The 24,102-nt window shown below is 38.4% G+C and overlaps 1 protein-coding gene across 1 annotated transcript in view; it reads right to left on the bottom strand.

Annotated features, from left to right (window-relative positions):
* MIA2 (MIA SH3 domain ER export factor 2) overlaps window positions 1–24,102 on the bottom strand; it is an 85,681-nt gene that overhangs the window by 53,443 nt on the left and 8,136 nt on the right. The window contains 6 exon segments of the mRNA XM_047737127.1: window positions 3,053–3,141; window positions 3,237–3,258; window positions 5,135–5,260; window positions 13,989–14,089; window positions 14,196–14,399; window positions 22,025–23,252. Coding sequence (XP_047593083.1) covers window positions 3,053–3,141; window positions 3,237–3,258; window positions 5,135–5,260; window positions 13,989–14,089; window positions 14,196–14,399; window positions 22,025–23,252 — 1,770 coding nt within the window.

Below are 24,102 nucleotides of genomic sequence, written 5' to 3'. Positions count from 1 at the left end.
AAAAAAAAAAAGAATTCCAGTTAATCTGTTTGCAGAAATTGCAAGCTGATCCCAAAATTCACAGAAAATACAAAGGACCCAGAATAATCAAAATGATCTTGAAATAAAGGAACAAAGTTAAAGGACTCACATTTCCCGTCAAAATGCTAACACTGATCAAGACAGTTTGGAACTGGCATAAAGACAAACATAAGAGCTAATTTGAGAATCCAAAAATGTACCCTCACAATTAGAGTCAACTGATTTTCAATAAAGGTGCTATAACAATTCAATGGGGGAAAGAACAAACCTTTCAACAAACATTGCTAGGAAAAACTGGATATCCATATGCCAAAGAATGAAGTTGGACCCACCCTTACCTTACATAATTTATAAAAAATTAATTCAAAACAGATCAAAGACCTAAACATAAAATCTAATCCCATAAAACTTCTAAGAAGAAAATACAAGTGTAAATCTTTGGGAGCTTGTTTTAAGCCACCGTTTCTTAGATATGACACCAAAAGTGTAAACAACAACAAAAAAATGTAGATAAACTGAGCATTATTAAAATTAGAAGCTTTCAGAGGCGCTTAGGTGGCTCAATCAATTAAATGTCTTCCTTTTCGTTCAGGTCATGATCTCAGGGTCCTGGGATAGAGCCCCACATCGACATCCCTGCTCAGTGGGAAGTCTGTTTCTCCCTCTCCCTCTGCCTCTCCCCACTGCTAGTGCTCCCTGTCAAATAAATAAATAAAATCTTTTATAAAAAGAAAATTAAGGGGCTCCTGAGTGGCTCAGTCCTTAAGAGTCTGCCTTCGGCTCAGGTCATGATCCCAGGGCCCTGGGATTGAGCCCCACATTGGGCTCCCTGCTGGGCGGGAAGCCTGTTCTCCCTCTTCCATTTCCCCTCACTGTGTCTCTCTCTGTCAAATGAATAAATAAAAATCTTTAAAAAAAAAAAAAAAAGAAAAGAAAGAAAGAAAGAAAAAATTAAAAACTTTAATGCCTCAAAGATACTACCGAGAAAGTGAGGAGAAAGCCCACAGAAATGAAAGAAAATACTGGCAAATCAGATATTTAGAAGCTTGTATGTATAATATACAAAGTTACAACTCAATAATAAAAGACAGGGCGCCTGGGTGGCTCGGTTGGTTGAGCGACTGCCTTTGGCTCAGGTCATGATCCCGGAATCCTGGGATAGAGTTCGACGTCCGGCTCCCAGCTCCATGGAAAGTTGCTTCTCCCTCTGACCTTCTCCCCTCTCATGCTCTCTCTCACTCTCTCTCTCTCAAATGGATAAATAAAATCTTTTTAAAAAAATAAAATAATAAAAAGACAAATAACCCAATTTAAAAATAGGCAAAGGAAGTGAGGAGAGATTTCTCAGGAGAAGATAAATAAATGGCCAATGGGCACATGAAAAGATAAATATTCAGGGCACCTGGATGGCTCAGTCGTTAAACGTCTGCCTTCGGCTCAGGCCAGCTCAGGCCATGATCCCAGGATCCTGGGATCACGCCTTGCGTGGGGCTCCCTGCTCAGCGGGAAGCCTGTTTCTCTCTCTCCCACTCCCCCCTTCTTGTGCTCCCTTTCTCGCCATGCCACTCTCTGTCCAATATATAAAAAAAATCTTTTTAAAAAATAAATATATAGATGAACTGTTTTCCCCAAAATATATAGTTCCAGAACCTCAGAATGTGACTGTATTTGGAGACACGCCCTTTAAAGAGGTGGTTAAATTAAAATAAAGTCTTTATGGTGAGCCCTAATCTAATCAGACTGCTGTCCCTATTAGAAGAGGAAACATTGAGTGCCTGGGTGACTCAGTTTGTTAAGCCTCTAACTTCGGCCCAGGTCATGATCCCAGGGTCCTGGGATAGAGCCCCACATTGGGCTCCCTGCTCAGGGGGAGCATGCTTCTCCCTCTCCCTCTGCCCACTGCTCCCTCTGCTTGTGTTCTCTCTCTCTCTGCATCAAATAAATACATAAAACTAAAAAAAAAAAAAAAAAAAGGAGGAAATATAGACACTCAGACACACACAAATGAACACCTGCACAGAGTTAAGACCACGTGAGATAAGGGGAAGAAGGTAATTACATGCAGGCTAAGGAGAGGAGCCTCATAAGAAACCAAACCTCCCAACATTTTGATCTTAGACTATTAGCCTCCAGAACTGTGAAAAAATTAATTTCTGTTGGTAAGACAGCTGGTCTGTGGCATTTTGTTATGGCAGTCCTAGCAAACTTATACAAAGACTAAATAAGAAAAGTAAAACAAAGTTTCTAAAAGTAGCACAAAAGAATATCTTCGTATCCGTGAGTAGTCAAAAATTCTTAAATAAGAAACAAAAAAAGCAGTCATCATAAAGACAAGATGGATAAATTAGACTAGGTTAAATTTAAGAATTTCTGCTTACCATTTGAAATAAAAAGGTAAACCACACAGTGGAGGAAAATATTTGCAGTACATATATCTGACAAAGGGTTCATGTTCAAATATAGAAAATATTCTACAGGGACGCCTGGGTGGCTCAGTTGGTTAAGCAGCTGCCTTCGGCTCAGGTCATGATCCCAGCGTCCTGGGATCGAGTCCCACACTGGGCTCCTTGCTCATCAGGGAGCCTGCTTCTCCCTCTGCCTGCCATTCTGTCTGCCTGTGCTTGCTCTCTCTCCCTCTCTCTCTCTGACAAATAAATAAATAAAATCTTTAAAAAAAAAAAAATTCTACATATCGAAAAGGAAAAAGAGAGATGATACCTTCTCAAACATGAAAAAAAAAAAAAAAAAAAGCTTGAGCAGTCAACTTCACAAAAAGAATATTCAAAATGACCAATAAACACATGAAAAAGTGCTTACCCTCATTATCAGGAAAATTGAAACCACAATGAGACACCATTATACACCTACCACAATGGTTAAAATTAATAAGATTGGTAATATGAAAAGCAACTGAACTCTCACACTTTATAAAGCATTAATAATCTTAAACTTAACACTGAAGTATCTGCACTGAAGAGTATTAAGTCCTTTAACTCTAACATGAATGTTAACATTTTCAAAAATATCTTACCTCTTTTTGAGCAAGGCTAAATTTTTCAAGTAGTTTACATTTTTCATCAACTAGTGTAGAAAGTTCTACAGCAAGCTTATTCTCTCTTCCTGAAAAGAAAGTTCATATCATCATCATATGTAAATTGTTCTAAGTTTCAAAATTATAAATAATGATGAGATCTAGAAGAGAAAAAAGAGCTTACCCACATAAAGCCGGCTTCTAACCTGAAACAAATTTTTAACAAAAATTACGTTAAAACAAATACATATTCAAGTAAATCTATTTAACTTCTACCAACTGAAAAATAACTGGATTCTTATTGCCTTAGTATGAATATACATTATCTGAAAGTGTTCTTTTTCCAATGGGAAAAAATGTTACATATTAAAGTCTCTCTACTGAAGAATCACATTATTTATTAGCATATTAAAGGCTCTGAAATAACTCTACCTTAAAAACACCTGTTTCATTTCATTTATCCCACTGTTCATCAAACATATTTGGCCCTCAAACAATTTCAGGAAGCCCTTAGTACCATCTCCCCCACTGATAACACCCAAAATAACATTTGAGAAAATATTACCATGGATTGAACTGAGTATAAAATCTTTTTCTTCTTTAACCTCTTTCTCTCTCAAAAAATGAAGGAAAAATCCCATTTGTAAAGATAAGCAGGCTTAGAGAACTTAAATCATCTACAGAAGATGTATAGGGATAAAATTTTTAAAACCTTTTAAGTTTTAAAGTCGAAGTACAGTAGAATCAGTATTGATATAGGACTAAATTAGTGAACTGAATTATTGCTTTGAGGACCTATCTCAAAAGGTAGTAAGAACCTATTAAAAAATTGAAAAACAAAAGTTAAGAGATATGGAAGGCAAAAGTAGAAAGAGCAGTATCTAAAAACACAGTCCCAAAAGGAGAAAAATAAAATGTAAAATGCAGACAGTATCTTCTAGGATTAAAAAAAAAAAAATGAAAGACCTCATATTAAAAGATTCCAGAGAATTCTAAAACAGAAATAAGAAAAAACATTTAAGCCTAGACACATTATACTAACATAAGAATATCAAATTAAGGGGTGCCTGGGTGGCTCAGTGGGTTAAAGCCTCTGCCTTCGGCTCAGGTCATGATCTCAGGGTCCTGGAATGGAGTCCCACATCAGGCTCTCTGCTCAGTGGGGAGCCTGCTTCCTCCTCTCTCTCTGCCTGCCTCTCTGCCTACTTGTGATCTCTCTGTCAAATAAATAAATAAAATCTTTAAAAAAAAAAAAAGAATATTAAAAGATTCTAAAAGCTTCCACAGAGAACAGATCACTTATGTAACAGTCACACTGACATTAGACTTTTCAATAAGTAACTTAGACATAAAAAGACAAGGAAGTAAGGGTTTAAAGTATTAAAAGGACAGAACTTTGGACCAAAAATGTTTATAGCAAACAAATTATGATTCCAATGTGGGAGCTTAATTCAAATATCCTCAAGCACTCAAAGTCTCAGAAGGTTTGCCATACAAAGATCTACACTAAAAACAACTCTGAAAGAAGTATTCAAATATGGGAAGAAGTAAATCTAGGCGACCCTGCAAGAATATGTCAATTAAGAATAACCAAATATCTTGGTAATATTTTTGTTCTGTTGTAATATTTTGTTCAGCTCAGGTCTTGATACCAGAATCTTGGAATTGATACCCACTTCCGGATCCCTCTCCCTCAGCAGAGCCTGCTTCTCCCTCTCCCTCTGTCCCTCCCCACCACCCACCCCACCCCACCACCACTCATAATCTTTTTCTGTCTCTCTTGCACTTGCTCTCAAATAAATAAAAACTTTTTAAAAATAAATAAGCACAGATCAAAATAAATAAATAAAATATAAATGTAAGGTTTTAGTATTAGTGTAGTATACTTCTACAAAGAAAGTCTTTAAAATTTTTACACTTAAAAAAATTCCTCTGAATTCACATTTTCTAATAGCTACAAATTAACATGAGAAATGCACTTAACAATAAGCTAACTTCTTTCCTTAAAATAAAAGATATGTTTCTCATATTAACTGTTCAACCTTAAGACACATGAATATTCTCTTAGTATTGGTTACTTACCGACTGAAAACTTCTCCACAAAAACAAGAGAACAGCAAAAAATCCAAAAACACCTGCACATATCACCAATTCCCATGGAAAACCATAGGAATTTGGTCTCATATCTTCAGGCACTCCTGCCAAAACCTTCAAGACAAAAGAATTAACTTCTCAAAAATGCACCTTTGATAAAAAAGTATTGATTACAAACTGCTATACATGGAATGTTTGTGTTCCCCAAAATTCATATGTTGCAACCTATCCCCAGTGTAATGGTATTTGGAAGTGGGGCTTTGGGGAGGTGATCATGAGAGTAGGGCCTTCGTGCATGGGATTAGTGCCCTTATAAGAGACCACAGAGACTTCCCTTGACCTTTCCACCATGTGAGGTAATAATGAGAAGAATGAACCAGGAAGTATGTCCTCACCAGACACAGGATCTGCAGCGCCTTGATCTTGGCCTTCTCAGCCTCCAGAACTGAGAACAATGTTACTTATTTAAGCCACCCAGTCTGTGGTGTTTTTATTATAGCAGCCCCCACAAACTAAGACACAAGTAAGTACAAGTTTATGTGTAAACACTATTAACACTCTTTTCATGAAATGGGCTGCCAGACTACCAAACAGAAGGTATCGCAGTATATTTTTCAGGCAATTTTCAATCACCAAGTGATGAAAAATAGCACTATGGTAAAATGCAGTGATTTGCAAACTGGAGTTCTACAGAGACACCTTAGAGCTTCTGAGAGTAAGAGGCCAAAAGAAAAGAAAGAATCTGAGGTCAGGTCCTCTAAACCTGGTATCAACCAGTTTAGGTTTTATGTGTAGAGTATACTGGATTCCATTTATGATTTCCCCCACAGTGAAGGAAAAAAATAGATCTGCGGCTTAAGAAAAAAAAAAGTTTGAAAACCACTGATGAAGCTTTGCGTTTGGAATCTGAGTATCTCTACCCTACTTCTGTGGCTCCCTTCTCTTACCTGTCATGGGAATAATGCTGCTTCAACATGCAGGGCAGGAACTCAGTAAAGGTAACTATTTCTATTAATCCTCCTTCAAAGACCATGATCCTGTAACCATGGCCTTTCCACACAACTTCTCTCCCGAGCAGGTCTTTGGTACAAAACAGCTTAAGGCTTTTACAGTTCCTCCTATATTTCATCTTTCCTTGGGTCAGTTCATTACTCATCCTCACCCAATAGGGTTATTCTTTTGTTACTAGGCCCCAGATACTACTCAGTCACAGAAAAGAGAATGGTAGGGGAAAAAAAGAAAATGTCCTTTTAAGAAAAACCTGAAGTCTAATCAGGTTTGATTTTTTTCCAGGGTTCAGTCCTTTTTAGGCCCTTTCTATCTAAAAAAACACCCTTTAACATCTATTCTCCTCTCCAAAGTCTGCTTTATAACTCTGATCCATGTAAGTACTCCTTCCAAATTGCTATCTATAGTTCATTAACCTGCATGCCCAGTGGGGCGCCTGCTTAAGATTCTCTAAGAAAGAAAGAAAACATTTCCACAATACTGTATCCTGTCCCCGCTGCGACCCCTGGGCCAAGTAACCCTGATCACACATGAACTCACCGTACGTAGCTTTTCCAGGACCAGCCCAAAGTACGACTGAGGGCCAGTCCTGGGCTCCTCCATGGCGCCAACGTCGCCTCAACTGGAGTGGCCGCAGCCAGGGCCTGGCGTAGCCACAACAATTGGTATAGAACACGGCGGTTTGGGTCCGGAACCCAAACCCGCACCCGGCAACCGGAGCAGACCACTGCGGAGCCGGTTGCGGGGGGTTGCTGGAGGGAACCCCACCAACGAGCCTCAAGTGTCCCAATGCTGCCCACCCGGAGAGCCTCGCCCCTAGTTATGCTCTACGTCCTAAAGATCCGAAGGTCCAAGCCCGTCTCGCAAGGAGCCCGCGACCTGCCCTCTCTTCGCGGTCCACTCCTCGATTTGGTTTCGGCCAGGCCGGAAATATGTACAAAATAAAATCATCTCTTGTTCCACAATATGCTTTTCTTCCTATAAACTCTACCTCTGTGAATGAATAAGCTGCCATAGCCAGAAACCTGGCAGTCATTCTGCACTCCTCCTCTCTCTCGCCCTTCCCATCCAATCAGCAAAATCCTACCCATTTTCGCTCTTAGCTACTAAATATTTCTCCCATTCAGTACCCTCTTCTTTATCCCTACTTGACTACTATGTCATCTCTCCCCTACACCATTTCTAGTTTTGTTTTCCTTACATCTAACTCACATGCCACCATCAGGAAGCTACTTAAACCAAAAGTCTAACCACTGAAATTCTTCGAATGCTCTCCAGTACCTACATCAACTGGAATCTACTTATGTCTCCAACAAGCATCATTGCGCATCATTCCCTGAGCCTACTCTGTATTCGAGTAAAACACTTCTCTGCACACACAATGCTGTTTCCTGTCCCCTCTGCATAAGCTATTCAGTTAGCCTAGAAAGGCTTTCCTACACACTCAAGTGGATATAATCTCTCCCACCCCTCACTTTCCCTAGCACTTTCTGTGTATGATTTGGTAAGCAGTTCATCAGTTTCTACTTTGCACTATTTCTTTTTTCTTCTCTCCCTTAACAGACAGCATGGCCCAAATTCAGTACATTTAAATTCTCCACAGAACTGTCTCTCTCACACACGCAAATACATACACACATACATACACACACACACAATCACTAAATGCACCTGGTTGAATGAACACCATGACAACAGTACTTTTAATTTCGGTAACAAAAAAACCAATCCTTATAACTGACCCAATATTTTAAAAGACTTGATTTTTAATGCAAACATTTTAAAGCACGGGCATATAAATACCCCTCAACTTGTCAACAAAGAGACATAAACACTTAAGAGAGAAAAATCTACACAACTTGTTACACAAATTGACCTTAAAAAAACTAAAAACATTTTGAACACTGGGAGTTCAGGATCTCCAGATTTTACACTAGTACGACCTTTTTACATTAACAACACACAGAGACATGCGAAGAAAAATGTCACTTAGGGTAAAGTATCTCGAAAGAGCATTCTTTATTACCAGAAAACGCAGAATTACAATCCTAACTTCCCGTCCAGGTTTCGGTGTCCCTTCAAGACAACGAGAAGTTTCATCACTAAAAGGAATTCATTTCTGAGGATTAGTCCTCTAGTTTCTCAGAGTCGAGAGAACCACATGTCATTGACCCCTTTCAGAGCGAATAACGTGACGGAAAAGCTATTCTTTTTAGTAATCCCAAAACATTTGACACACCTTTGCAAAATCCTGCTAGGTAAATGCTCTCTTCACCTTCGGGATCTCCAAGCCCCTTTCCCACACACACACACACACACACACACACACAACCACCCCAGCAGCCTACGAACCTGGCTATTGCCTCGGACACACGCAGGAGCCCGACAGCAGGTGAGACGACTGGCTTCAGAACCTCTAACCACCGCCACTAAGACCGCAAAGCCAAAGTCTGCTGCTTCCTTCCCCAGGAGGTTCCTGCGACCCCTGGGCCAAGTAACCCTGATCACGCCTGAACTCACCGTACGTAGCTTTTCCAGGACCAGCCCAAAGTACGACTGAGGGCCAGTCCTGGGCTCCTCCATGGCGCCAACGTCGCCTCAACTGGAGTGGCCGCAGCCAGGGCCTGGCGTAGCCACAACAATTGGTATAGAACACGGCGGCTCTGGGTCCGGAACCCAAACCTGCACCCGGCAACCGGAGCAGACCACTGCGGAGCCGGTTGCGGGGGGTTGCTGGAGGGAACCCCACCAACGAGCCTCAAGTGTCCAATGCTGCCCACCCGGAGAGCCTCGCCCCTAGTTATGCTCTACGTCCTGAAGATCCGAAGGTCCAAACCCGTCTCGCAAGGAGCCCGCGACCTGCTCTCTCCTCGCGGTCCACCCCTCGATTTGGTTTCGGCCAGGCCGCCGCGGGGAGGCGGGGACGCGAGGACGCGGTTAGTTTCTCCTCCCTCTTCGCGCGACGTGTCCTTGCCTCGCGCTCTTAAAGGGGCTGGCGCGGGACTTGGCAAAGCCAAGTACCGTTGGTAGTCGCGGGGCTCGAGACAGAGACAGTGGGATTGGGCCTCAGGCTCTGCGCTGTGCTGTGGGCCGCACAGCCCAGAAGACTAGGGCAGTGGCTGAGGACCCTCTTATGTCAGGTGGCCGCGGTAGCGGTGAGGCTTTTCTTAGAGGCCCCTAGGCGTGAAGCCCCGCGGGGTGAGCGCAGCGCGGCCCCCTTGACCCAAGGGTGGAGGCCAGGTCTTGTACTAGCCCCCAGCGCTTTTCCCTCGCTGTCAGTCAAGAGCCTACCTGCGCCCAGAGCGCCTGGGTGGCTCAGTGGGTTAAGCCTCTGCTTTCGGCTCAGGTCATGATCCCAGGGTCTTGGAATCGAGCCCCGCATCCGGCTCTCTGCTCAGCAGGGAGCCTGCTTCCTCCTCTCTCTCTCTCTGCCTGTTTCTCTGCCTACTTGTGATCTCTGTCTGTCAAATGAATAAATAAAATCTTTAAAAAATAAAAATAATAATTTTTAAAAACTTAAAAAGAAAAAAGAGCCTATCTGCACCCCACTGAAGCCCAGCGTACCCGGGGGGGATGCTGCCGGCCGAAAGAAACCGGCCGCCGCCTTCATTCCAGTCAGAAAATGGCCTGCAGGGCCCGTGCCTGTGCCTCCCGCCAACCGCGTCCGGACTTCGGACTTTGGACAGGAAGGCGTCGCGGGTCAGCTGTGGTTTGGGCACAGTTAACCTCTCCCACGCAGGAGAACATCGATCGCGTCTCTTCTGCCCAGAGGAGGATTGCAGGGGTTTACTCACTTCTACCTAAGTTACCTGGGCACTTGCTAGGCAGAACTGTCTTAAATTCCAGGAGCTCCTAGTTACCCAAACGCTAAAGCAAACCACTGTGGACTTTGGCCGAGCGATTGGTGTTCTCCTCCGAGAAGAGGAGCTAAAAGTAGCGCCTTACGGTCTAAATTTAGGACCCTATTCTTAGGTGTGTTGAATAAGGTATGGAGTGCTGGATTTGTTCATAGGAGACTTTTAGCTGACATAGGTGTAAAGGATAACCCGGAAGGCTTACTTGCCAGCAATAATTCTCAACAAACTCAGCCTGCTACAAGTCCTCGGTGAAGTAACAAAAGGAAGCAGATTCTTCTTCCTAAATAAATCACTCAAGAGAACTCAATAGTTGAACAAAATCTTAAATCTTTAGGAAATTTCCCAAATGTAAACTGTCAGCAACAGAACAGTTGTCCCAAAAAGAATTTTTAAAAGGCCCAGGTTCACAGCAATTGATTTTTAGGACCAAAATGGGGCCTTAGTTGTTTGGAACTCAAAGTGCACTCTTTTGCCACATCAGCCTGCAGAGTTTCCAGGAACTATCAGTATCAGAACGCAGCAGAAATTGCTTAATAATTCTCCATTTTTAAGGTATTATACAACCTTCCTATATGTTGGACAGTGTGTATTGAAATTATGTGAATAGCTTATTAAAGTCAAAACAGAAGCATAACTAAAATTTTATATTTAAAATTTCAGAGTCATAGAATAATGTATATCAATTAGAGTACTGTATCGATAAAAAAATTCTTCAATGTCTGAACATTTTCAGAAAACTAGAATCATTTTCAACTTTCAGGACTTATTTATAACCTAAAACATTTTTTTTAATCCTTCTGCCCACCCTAAGGCAGTCTGTGCCCTTTTCCAACTTTTCAATCATTACCATTCCAAATATAAAAACATAGATTAGGGACAAAATAATAAATGAAATTTTTAAAAAATCTAAAAGATTCCCCCATAACAAAAGGCAGTAAAATTTCAACTTAGTGCCAGATTCAAATCTAATTTCTCTTCTATACACTTAATAGTCATATAGAAACTTACCTCTTCCTCTAGATCGTTCAATTCCATTTTTTAAAAAGTTCATGTTAAAATACCTTAACGTGTAAATAAAGTTCTACTAAGCACCTCATATCCTTGAAAAAGATTTCAGATTCTCATACATCTGCTACACTCCTGTTTCCACACAGACTGTGATCCTGTTTTGACACTTGTGTGGTAAAGGGGAGCTGTAGGTGGAGTTGTGACTACCAACACAGAAGCCAATTTCATGGCCGTCACTCCTGATTAAATATGTTTTTTTTTCTAAAATATACATTATTATACACATTATTATCCTCATAAAAATTGCAATTGAAAAGAGATATCCTGAACTTAATAACTGATAAAAATTAAATGTTTTGTTCGATAGTCTATTCATACAGAATACATGATTTTTACCACGTAAAAGATATTCAAAGACTGTTCTCAAATAGACATGGGATTTTGCTGTCTTATGTAGACCTGCTTTAAGGGAACTGGAGAGCAAATGTTTTCAGTGTTAGTGACAGCTACTAGGAAGCATCCAAGAACACTGGAAACATGCTAACAAGTAAACCTTGTCCACAACCCAGAAACTAATTTCCCTTAGGAAGGGCCCTGTTGCAAGTCTGTAGCTACAAGTTATACCCATTTAACAGGCAATGTCATGGGCTATAGAAAACCACACATGCTGAGCCACACTTTCATTCTCTGTACTAGTGATGTAAGAGTTGTTCTCAGAACATATTGAATCAGGAGTTACCTGCTGAACAAGAGCTGGGTAATTTCCTTTGTTAATTCCACATATAAATGAAGCATTCTAATTAAGAACAGATAAATGTTAGAACTCAAATAACTTCCTCAATTATAAAGTAGATAAGAAGTAGTATTAATTCATATTACCTAAACAATTCAAAGAAAGTATGTTGTGTACAAAATCTAACTGAAATTACTAGCAAATAGAAACAATTACCTGAAACATTTACTCAGAAGAAAAGGAAAACTTTTCACGTAAATTTAACTGGAAAATTGCTCAAATTTTCCATTTACTGCAGCTATTCAAAGCTATATTATGGGAGCTTAGTAGATGCACTAAGATTGTTAGAATTCTAGGTCTGGCAAGAATTCTTCAGAACATTTAGTCCAAACATTATGAACTTAAAGCCCTACAGAGGCCATACAGGTGAAATAAATGCAGGGAAATGAAGAATTTGTGTCAATTCAATGCAAGTACTATTCCTTGAGCTTCTTATTGCCATCTGAAAATGGGAGACTATATATTACAGCCTTCTATTTTTTCAAGACAATCCAGAAATTCAGACTTTTGTATCAACTCACCCTTTAAATGTTGGTAACTTGTTCTTACTTTTTTAAACAACACACAAGTCCGTTTTGACCAGTAGCCTGTCTAGTCTCAGCTTCTAATATTAGAGTTTTAAACCTGAGACTGCCCTCCAGAATAAGTAACTTCCCAAGGTCACAAGATAATTACCACAAATTTAAATTCAAAATTCCCCTGTCTAAAAAATTTCAACCAAAATGGTTAAAGTAAAATGTGTTTGACTATATTTACTGAGTCCACAAAAATAAACATACTTCATAGCCTTTATTAAATAAGCACTTTATATGAGAAGTGAGTATGGCATACTGGTTAATAAATTATTATTTTTTAATTTAGTATCTTCACTAGTATAATTTGTGGGGGGAGGGATGTGTCAGTAGGACATACCAGTATAGAATTAATTCCATGAGGAGCTGAAAGTTTTATTATGACATTTTATAATCATCATTATTATTTGTTCTTCTTTTCTCTTATGATGGAGCAGATTTCTAAGTTTTTAATCAGTGTCTTTAAGACCAAATCATATGGGGTAAATTAATCACTTCTCTGGGCTTATTTTATAGGTAATATCAACTCTCTAGAACCTTAGCAAAGAAATAAAGTGAGGAGGAAGCCTCTGAAAGCAAAATGATACAGTTTTCACAGACTCTTATCACAGTCACCACCATCTACCTGGTCACCCAGACTAGAAACCTGGTAAGTTACCTATACTTTTTCTATTTTCCTCTCCATCCACATTCAATCATAAAATCCAATGAAATCTATCTACAAAAGATCTATCTAGTTTTTCCTTCCAATCATTTTAACAACCACCATCAGCTATTAGACCAAAGGTTAAGAAATGTGTCTAGTGGGCCAAACTTGATCCACAGAACATTTTTTCTGAACTGTATGGTATTTCCTTTTAATCTGAATATTTGCCAGCATTCAAAATCAAGAGATTTCACACAAAATATCCAGATTTCCAGCTTATCTTGAAATATCAAAAGATCTGAGGGCGCCTGGGTGGCTCAGTGGGTTAAAGCCTCTGCCTTCTGCTCAGGTCATAATCCCAGGATCCGGGGATTGAGCCCTGCATCCGGCTCTCTGCTCAGCGGGGAGCCTGCTTCCTCCTCTCTCTCTCTCTGCCTGCTTCTCAGCCTACTTGTGATCTCTGTCTCTCAAATAAATAATTAAAATCTTAAAAAAAAAAAAAAGAAAGAAAGAAAGAAAAGAAATATCAAAAGATCTGGCCAAACCAGGGTAAAGATAAACAGTAGCTACATCCTTTGGAGAAAGCATACACACTCTGTTGGTTACAATTCTCATCTTTACTTCATTCATTTCATTTGAGTTTATATACCTTGATTTAGACCTTCACCGTTTATTTCCTAAACTAATGCAATAACTTCCTGACCAGGCCTGCATTTGGTCTTTACCTGTTTGCTGAAGATCAACAAACTTAAGGAAAAGTTAAAAAAAAAAAAATCCTTAACAATATCCATGCAACAAAACATTCCTGTAAGAGAAATCTTACAGGTAAGATTTCATGGAAAGAGAAACATTATGTAACATTTGCATAGGGAAGATTCTCTCAAAGATCATTTTCAACTACTGCTATATTTAGAAAAATAGATAAAATTAATGCAAAAGATTTACAAGGTCAACTTACCCTTTCTGTAAGAATTATAATTGGTGAAAATGCAGAACTCATAAAATCACAAATGTCAATTTGAAATAAATATTTCAGAATCCAACACTCAGAAGCATCTTCTGTCAATTTATAAATAAAAATAAGTCAACACTTGATGTGAGGTAACTTTTAAATCTAATTTCTTCCTTAATTGCTGCATTAGAGAACAAATAACTTTTTTCTTACCTTCTTGAGAAGACAAAAAGTAATCAGTTGAAACCATTTGATGGTTTGGCAGGGTATTTTCCACAGATCTGTCTATTTCTGCCTGAGTAGATCCTTCAGTACCTAGTAATGTTTTTGATTTTTCATCATTATTTTTAGAAGATGGAGTTTTGAAAAGTACTTCTTTATGAATTCTCCTGGGTGATTCTATTTCAGAAGCCATATCTGCAAATAAAATTAGAAATGTTTGGGTTTTTCTCTTAAGATTTATTTATTTTAAGGGAGAGAAAAAGAGCATGAGCATGCAATTGGGAAGGGGCAGAGGGAAAGAATCTTCAAGGAGACTCTCCACTGAGTGGGGAGCCCCACACAGGGCTCCACAGGGGGCTCAATACAGAGCTTAATCCCACAACTCATGAGATCATGACCTGAGCTGAAACCAAGAGTTGGACACTCAACCAACTGAGCCACCCAACCACCCCTGGAGTTCCTTTAATACTTGCTTTGTTGTAGGCTTTCCTTTTGTTTTTTAGGCAGACCATTCTTTGAATTTTTGTGGTCATTGTGACACTTTTTTTTTTAAGATTTTATTTATTTATTTGACAGACAGTGATCACAAGTAAGCAGAGCAGAGAGTCAGGCAGAGAGAAAGGGGGGGGGGCAGGATCCCCGCTGAGCAGAGAACCCGATGTGGGGCTCAATCCCAGGACCCTGGTATCATGACCTGAGCCAAAGGCAGAGGGTTAACCCACTGAGCCACCCAGGTGCCCTGTGACATTTCTTAATGGAAAGAATTCACTAAAATATAAACTGCAGCCTGCATTAGTTCCTACTGCTAATGTAATAAATAACCACACATTCAGTGACTTAAATAGTACAAATATATTCTCTTACAGTTCTGGAGTCCCAAAATCAAGGTGTTGACAAGGCTGTGTTTCTTCTGTAGGCTCTAGAGGAGAATCTATTTTCTTGCCTTTTCTACCTTGTGGAGGCAACCTGCATCCCTTAGCTCATGGCCCCTTCTTTCATTTTCAAAGATAGCACTCTCCCTTACTCTGACCCTCCTTCCTTCCACCTTTAGCAAACCTTGTGATTATATTGGGTCCACTAGGATATCCTCTCCATCTCAGGATGCTTTATTTAATCATATCTTCAAGTCCTTTTTGCCATGTTCAGTAACATAGTCACAGGGCCTGGTAATTAAGACATGAACATCTTTGAACAGTTATTATTCAGCCTATGCCTTTTCTTTATTCTTTTACCAAGGAAGAATTTTTAAAACTATATACAATTCTATTCTCTACATCGTTTTCTTGTCCTAAAAACTATTTTTAAAAAAACTAACATAACTGTCAACAACTCTATTGTGCTATATAGGCTTGTTGCTAAGAGTAAGATACTAAATATCTCTCTATAGAATTTCATTCCTCTTAGATACATTTATTACCTTAGGAAGTGTAATATTTAAATGTCATTGAAAAAATGTATATCCCTGCCATTCAAGAAAATTGGTAAGATAGATTACTCTTACTTTATCTGTTAAAGAACCAGGAGTCAAAATGACCAATATTATTTATACTATCTACAGCCTACCTTTTTTTTATATACAAAAGGATTTATTTAAAATCAGTAAGACACTACCACATCATGACCCTGTCACACCAGGCTTTTAACACAAGACTCGCTCTAGAATACTGAAGGGACATAAAACACAAATTGATTCAGAAGTATATTAAGAAATAAAACAACGAAAGCAAATTTCTTTTAATGAGAACTCAGAATCAAACTTCAGAGGGACGCAACATGATACTTCCATTTGGGGACTTGATACAAAAAATTGTTTGAACTGCTATGCGCAGGTGGCAAGAGCCACCTTCAAATGAATCTTAGGAATGGAAAATACTGTCTCGCCACCTGTTGGGGATAAGTTAAAATGGAATAATTTAGTATGGTCAGTAGCTACTTCAATGACCACTTCACCTTCACCATAACGACTCTGCTGATTGCTGTAATCACCATATCCACAATAGTTGTTGTAACCACCGTAATCATATCCTACATAACCACCTATTCTATTTAATAAATAGAACAAACTGAGCCAGTTACACAAAGAAACTTACAGCAATTATTTTGCAAGTTCTGCAATCTACTCCACTGGATCGTGCGTATCTAAAACACGTATCTGCCAGTGTGAACTATTAAGTATAAAAGCCATTATCACTCCAACCTTTTTTTAAGATCTTATTTATTTTAGAGAGAGAGAGAGCATGCAAGCATGAGAGTGGGGAGGAGCAGGAGGCAGGGGAAGCAGACTCCCGGATGAGTGCAAACCCTGATATGGGACTCAGTCCCAAGACACTGAGATCATGACCCAAAGCAAAGTCAGACACTTAACCGACTGAGCCACCCAGGCATCCCTTCTCTCAAACTTTAAATGAGATAGCTCCAAAGATGGAAGAACCAGTTAAGGCAGGCGCTTAACTGACTGAGCCACCCAAGCACCCCTAAACAGAAGCTTTTTTTTTTTAAAGATTTTATTTTTATTTATTTATCTAATAGAGAAAGAGAGCTCACAAGTAGGCAGAGAGGTAGGCAGAAAGAGGGGGAAGCAGGCTCCCTGCTGAGCAGAGAGCCTGATGTGGGGCTCAATCCCAGGACCCTGAGATCATGACCTGAGCTGAAGGCAGAGGCTTGACCCACTGAGCCACGCAGGCGCCCCTAAATAGAAGCCCCTAAAATCAGATACATCTTTCATATCAACTGAAAATTCTGAATGATTGAGAGCAATCCTTATTGGCTAGTAATTATAGGATGTCTTATATTTTAAAGTACATTATTTACTGATTTATTAGAATGTATTGTGTAAAACAAATATAGGTAATGTAAGTTCAAACTATATTCTTGACATTATTTAAGTTATTTTAGCAATTAAGCAAAGATTAACACATTAAAATAATGTTTTATATGTTTATGTTGGCTCAGTAGAGGGAAAATACAGATATTTTGAGTAGAATATAAAAGTAAAAAACTTCAAGATATTCTCATTCAACTGTTAGTAAAATACATGCTTCCATGAGTATACAGAGGTATATGCTTGTTTCCTCCTTCAGACCCAATAACAGCATAAAGTTGTGCTGAGGAATCAAATTAAAATCAATAGTAAATTGTATTTTGGATTTCATTCCTATGCTATGAATGAGTATAGCAAAGGCAAAATTACACGTTTCCTTAATTTGGTGATCTCATGAAATTGACATCCTGCTTCAATAACTGCCATAAATTTCTGGGAAGGAACTCAAGAAATTATAAATCTTATCACAGCTTTTTTTACAGAATTCATAAATCTATACTGGCAGAGAAAAATTTTATATTATCCAATTGATAATATGATCATTAGGGAAAATATGTTTTATTTTGAATTTCAGTGTAACAAGGCTGATATTTATTTAAATAAGTATTGATATTTTATTCAAATAAAATATTCCTGATTTTTCTGATTTTTATGCTACATATTAAGTATTTAAATGATTTATACCTTTAAATGACAATATACCTAAGTTCAAATTAGGAATGAAAATGCACATGCACATCTTTTTGAGAACCCTCATTTTAAAAAGATTATCTGGGGCGCCTGGGTGGCTCAGTTGGTTAGCTGTCTGACTTGGGCTCAGGTCATGATCTGGGGATCCTGGGATCCAGCCCTGAGCTGGGATTCCTGCTCAGTGGGGAGTTTGCTCCTCCCGCTCTCTCTGTCCCTCTCCCCTTCTTGTGCTCTCTCTCTTTCTCTCTCAAATAAATAAAATCCTAAAAAATAATAAAATAAAAGAATTATCCTTCCCCAAAATTAATTGAAAAAAGTTTTAATTTGTACCATGTCAAAATTTCCCACATTTGTATTGTTGGATCATATATTCATAAGCATACCATATCTAATAGTCATTTATTTTAAAACAATTCAATTTTCAAACATAGTTTAAACTGATCATTTGATTGAATTAACTAATGAGAGTTAAAGGGGAAAAAAAGTTTTAACAAGTCCTAGCCTGAAATATAGTATTCAGGTAAACTGTGGGATTTACTTCTCAGTTAGTTTTTAAGATAAGAGGAGGAAAGTATCAATGCAGTTCTGAAAAGCAGTATTAAAGATTAGTAAGAGAATTATTCAGTGTCTAATTTTGCACTTCCAATTACAAATTTAACATAACACTTTGATGCTGTCATTTATTTGGCATTGTTCAAAAGATGAAAGTCCCAAGTAAGCAAACTCGTATCAGTAATTTAATAATGCCACCAGTGGACATTAAAGTAAAAAATGAGCAACTGGGGGCCTGGGTGGCTCAGTTGGTTAAGTGTCTGCCTTTAGCTCAGGTCATGATCCCAGGGCCCTGGGATGGAGCCCCGCATCAGGCTCCCTGCTCAGAGGGGAGTCTGCTTCTCAGGCTCCCATCCCCCTGCTTATGTTCCCTTTCCCATTAAATAAATAAAATCTTTAAAAAAAAAGATTTACACGGGGCGCCTGGGTGGCTCAGTGGGTTAAAGCCTCTGCCTTCGGCTCAGGTCATGATCCCAGGGTCCTGGAATCGAGCCCCGCATCGGGCTCTCTGCTCAGCGGGAAGCCTGCTTCTCCCTCTCTCTCTCTGCCTGCCTCTCTGCCTACTTGTGATTTCTGTCTGTCAAATAAATAGATAAAATCTTTAAAAAAAAAAAAAAGATTTACATTAGATACAGATATGCCTTTCTTACAATTGTTTATAAACAGAATTTTAAGTCAAATAAAATAATGTAGAACTTTTCATATTTAACTGTAGTTGGGAAACTCATTATTTAAATAAGTTCAATTGGAGTCCTTTTTTAAAAGTTATAATATTTTAATATAAATAACTGTTCCCTAATTTATCTGTTTTGTAAATACCTATGTCAGTATATTAGTTTTTCTGTAAATCTGGTTATCTCAGGTCTCAGACTTTCATAAATATTGATTTAAGATCAGTAATTCATTTTTCTTTTTTTTTTTTTAAAGATTTTATTTATTTATTTGACAGAGAGATCACAAGCAGGCAGAGAGGCAGGCATAGAGAAAGGAGGAAGCAGGCTCCCTGCTGAGCAGAGAGCCCGATGCGGGGCTCGATCCCAGGACTCTGAGATCATGACCTGAGCCGAAGGCAGCAGCTTAACCCACTGAGCCACCCAGGCGCCCCAGTAATTCATTTTTCATGAACTCTTTCTGAGTAAGGCAAATTTTCATTTGCTATTTCCTAAAAGAGTTGTTGAAATTATCTGAAAATTTTGGTGTTGTAGCTCTTTTCCAAGAACCAAAAATAGGGCCTGTGGCTTTATCTGAATTTTTTTTAGTATTCCTTTTTATTTATTTTTTTTTAAAGATTTTATTTATTTATTTGACAGAGAGAGATCACAAGTAGACAGAGAGGCAGGCAGAGAGAGAGAGAGAGGGAAGCAGGCTCCCTGCCGAGCAGAGAGCCCGATGCGGGCCTCGATCCCAGGACCCTGAGATCATGACCTGAGCCGAAGGCAGCGGCTTAACCCACTGAGCCACCCAGGCGCCCTAGTATTCCTTTTTAAAAACAAATTTTACATGACCCCAGGTTATTTTCTATTTAATTAATAATATAATATTTTGGAATAATATATTTGTTTATATAGAATGACATATCTTTTTTAGAAACTTAAAGGAATTTCTGAATATTTTCACAGAAGTTCCTCAAAACTATTTATAATTGCAAAACTGCCCTATTCTCATTTGATTATTCTCGAAGTTTTCATATTTAGAAATTCTCTTAGCATCACTAATGAAATAATAAATAAATTCTACTAAAGTGATATTCAGGCTGTCCTTGAGTTCTATACATATGTTCTAAAATATTTTCATATATCTGTTTTTTGAATCTTCTTTATTTCTGGACCTGATGTTGTTTTGCTTTATTTTAGTCTCACTTATTCTTCCTAATTTCTCTTATTTGCTTTTTCATAAATATTCTTTTAGGAACTAAAACCTGAAAACAAAATAACTTCCTCTTTAGCCTTTGGCATCATGTCTTTAATATTTTTAGTCATTAAAATGCATCACGGTGTGCCTGGGTGGTTCAGTGGGGCAAGCCTCTGCCTTCAGCTCAGGTCATGATCTCAGGGTCCTGGGATTGAGCCCCACATCAGGCTCTCTGCTCAGCAGGGAGCCTGCTTCCCCCTCTTTCTGCCTACCTCTCTGCCTACTTGTGAGCTCTCTTTCTCTATCAGATGAATAAATAAAAATAAAATCTTAAAAAAAAAAAGCATCACACCTACATCTTTCTCATTTAGAAAATGGTAAGACTCCTTTAAGTCTACATTCTGATTAAGGATATTAAGTAAAGAGCTCACATTTTGGAGAATATTAAGAAATGACATATAGTTCTGGAAATTCAAGAAAATCAACCATTTCTGATAGAAATAAATGTGTTTTCTTCTGAGTTTGCAACAGTGTTGATCTCTTCTTGTGAAAGGCTGTCATTCTAGGGTTCAATCGTTCCTGGATTATTGGCCAGTATTTACAGAGTTTCTAATCTATCCATCACAGAGACATCAGAATGGAGATGTGAGAAAGTCATGTTACATAATTCTTTTTTTTTTTTTTAAAGATTTTATTTATTTATTTGACAGTCAGAAATCACAAGTAGGCAGAGAGGCAGGCAGAGAGAGAGGGGGAAGCAGGCTCCCCGCTGAGCAGACAGCCCAATGCGGGGCTTGATCCCAGGACCCTGGGATCATGACCTGAGCCGAAGGCAGAGGCTTTAACCCACTGAGCCACCCAGGCGCCCCAATATAATTCTTTACTTAAAATAGAATCCACAGGTTCTTAATCATAGAAATCGCTAGATACCTCGACATCTAGATCTAGAAGTATCCTCTGATACTCTGCCCTCTTCCATTGCCTACTGTTAAGCTCCCAGAATTGACAGAAAACCATTCAAATATAGTTATACTGGGATGTTATTAATGAGCTAAAAAGTTAATGTAAATGAGCAAAAAGAAATCTTCATTTACCAAAATAGAAAGTCAAAGGACATCATCAAGTATAAATCAAAGCAAAACAATATAAAGGTTTTATTCAGAAAATAGAGATAAATACTAAAAGAAATTGGATAAGAAAGAAAGAAAAGGAAGAAAGCAAGCAAGCAAGAAAGAAAGAAAGAAAGAAAGAAAGAAAGAAAGAGAAAGAAAGAAAGAAAGAGAAATTACTGTCTCTGGAACAGAGGTGAGAGTAGAGATGGACACAGGGAAAAATTGTTTTTGTTTAAAAAGACAAAAAAAAAAGCCTTAGTACTATTTATATTTTAAAACCTGTTTACATATATTACTTCAATAAAAATAAACACTTATTGCAAACTATCTTAAGATCTGCTTGGAATATCTGTATATCTCCAATCATTCCTTCTTCCTTGGTATTTTATTTTATAATATTAAGATCTTAGTCCCAAAGTAAACCAGAAGTTAATAAACGGTAGTTAATAAGGTTATTGTTGATTATTGAGTATTTTGAGAAACATGGATTTCTGGACTTTTTCATCCAATTTGTACTTACAAAAATAAATTATGTTTTAAAAAATTAATTATATTAGGGGCACCTGCGTAGGTAGCTCAGTCAGTTAAGCATCTGCCTTCAGCTCAGGTAATGATCCCAGGGTCCTGGGATCAAGCCTCACATCAGGCTCCCTGCTCAGCAGAGCACCTGTATTCTCCCTTTCCCTCTGCTGCTTTCCTGCTTATGTGTGTGCTCGATCTCTGTCAAATAAATAAAATCTTTCATAAATAAATAAGTATATACATACATACAATTATAGATATTTTATACCAACCTGACTGACTGGATCTGCTTTTTAGCATCATAGCTTTCATATTATCTGTGTGATCATTTTCAGCTGAAAATTCTTCTGTTTCATCATTTTCAATTACATTATTTTCATCCTGTATCTGTTCAGAAAATGGCAATTCTGTTTCCTTTGGAATGTACTGGAAGTTCCAAGGACTGTCAAAATTATATAAGAACTTTTTAAAATATGGTAAGGTATCAGAATCATCTATTTTCTCTGGGGCTCTTTCCTTGCTTACTTGATCTTCAGTTTCCATAATTTCTCTTGTTTTTATTTCTTGTTCCTTATCAGGGTCAAATTTGCTTGTTGGCAGATGTTCATGTTTATCTCCTCCATATCCTCCTTCACTTTTTCCATCATCTGATATAATTTCATCTTCATTGGTATATACAAAGCCTAGCATACCAAAACCAAAATCAAACCAACTTGGCTTGAGAATTGAGGTATCATTGGCAATTGTGTCTTCTTTTTCTGTTAATATTTCTGGGCATGGAACTGTGGGTTCTTCTTCAGATGATATGGAATTAGGAGCATCTTGTAGTGGTGGATTGCTTTCTTTCGACAATAATTCAAGCCCTGTATCCTCACCTCCAAAACCTAAATAACTTTTAAAACCACCCCCAAACCAACTAGTGGCTTCAGGACTGTTAATGTTCTCTGACTCAGAACCTAGTTCAGACTGTTTCTTTGGCACTAAACCAAATTCCAGTTCAGGTTCTTGCTTTTGTTCTGTTTGGGGTTCATCATTATTTAATTCCTCTAGGTCATTCTCATCTTCTCCTGCTATTTTTCGACTTTGCAATGAACTTTCTTGTAGAGGTTCAATAACTGATTCAAAAGTCTTTCCTTCAGCTAGTTCCCTTCCAAATCCAAACCATCCTTTTACTTCAGCTGAGGATGGTGGGATGTGATCCACTTCTGGAAGAGAATCCTCTTTCATACTTCCAGCATCCACTCCTTCCCAGTCTTTTGATTCACTAGTACTTCTGATATCTTCAGGAGCTTCTGATGATGGAAATTGATCTTCAAACAAAGTACTTTCAGAAGCTGAATAAAATCCAGATTCTCTCTGAAAATCACTTTCATACACACTAGACTTTTGGTCTTTATCTTCTTCATATAGATATATATTTTTGCCATCATCACTGTTTAATTCACTGTCTTCATTTTCAAATGTGTAACTTACTCCAAGAAGACAAAGAAAATCAGATTCCTATAAGAGAAAAACTGATTGACATACATATACTAAAAATCCTTGTTTTTCCTTAAGTCACTTAAAATAGATGACTATGATTTTCCCAAGACCATACAACTAGCTCAACAGCACAACAAAAACTAAAATCAGATCTCCTAATCTCAATCATTTATATCACAACTGACTCAGGGTCAATTATATAAATCTAAATGAAAAATCAAGGCTTTGAGTATATTCTGAAAATAAACTCTTGATGAAAAGGCCTACATGTCCATAAAATCTTGCTTCTTTTAAGAGTGTACTAACCAGACACATGCAGCTGTGTGGTTATTTGAGAGTGGAATTTCACAGCACATAGCCACAGCTCAGACAGCCCAGAGACTCTAAAGCCCGAAGGCCTTGTTAAAAGTTGCACTACAACATTTAGACTTTTTTTATTGAGATATGGTATATAGCCAATTGCGGTAGAGAATCCTCTTTTTCATCTCATAGAACAACTGAATCAGCAAGAAGAAAAATGGTAAAGTTAATATTTTTTTAAATTTTACTTTAAGGGGTGCCTGGGTGGCTCAGTGGGTTAAAGCCTCTGCCTTTGGCTCAGGTCATGATCCCAGAGTCCTGGGATCGAGCCCCGCATGGGGCTCTCTGCTTGGCAGGGAGCCTGCTTCCTCCTCTCTCTCTCTGCCTGCCTCCCTGCCTACTTGTGGTCTCTGTCTGTCAAATAAATAAATAAAATCTTAAAAAAAAATTTTTACTTTAAGTAGGCTTCACACCCAATGTGGGGCTTGAACACATGACCTGGAGATCAACCGTTCCATGCTCTACCGACCAAAGTTATTATTATTTTTTTTCAAAGTTATTATTTTTT

This window comes from Lutra lutra, chromosome 7 (genome assembly GCF_902655055.1).
Source record: "Lutra lutra chromosome 7, mLutLut1.2, whole genome shotgun sequence".
NCBI classification, from domain to species: domain Eukaryota; kingdom Metazoa; phylum Chordata; class Mammalia; order Carnivora; family Mustelidae; genus Lutra; species Lutra lutra.
The sequence above is the reverse complement of the archived record's forward strand: the minus strand, read 5'-3'. Positions and strand labels throughout refer to the sequence as shown.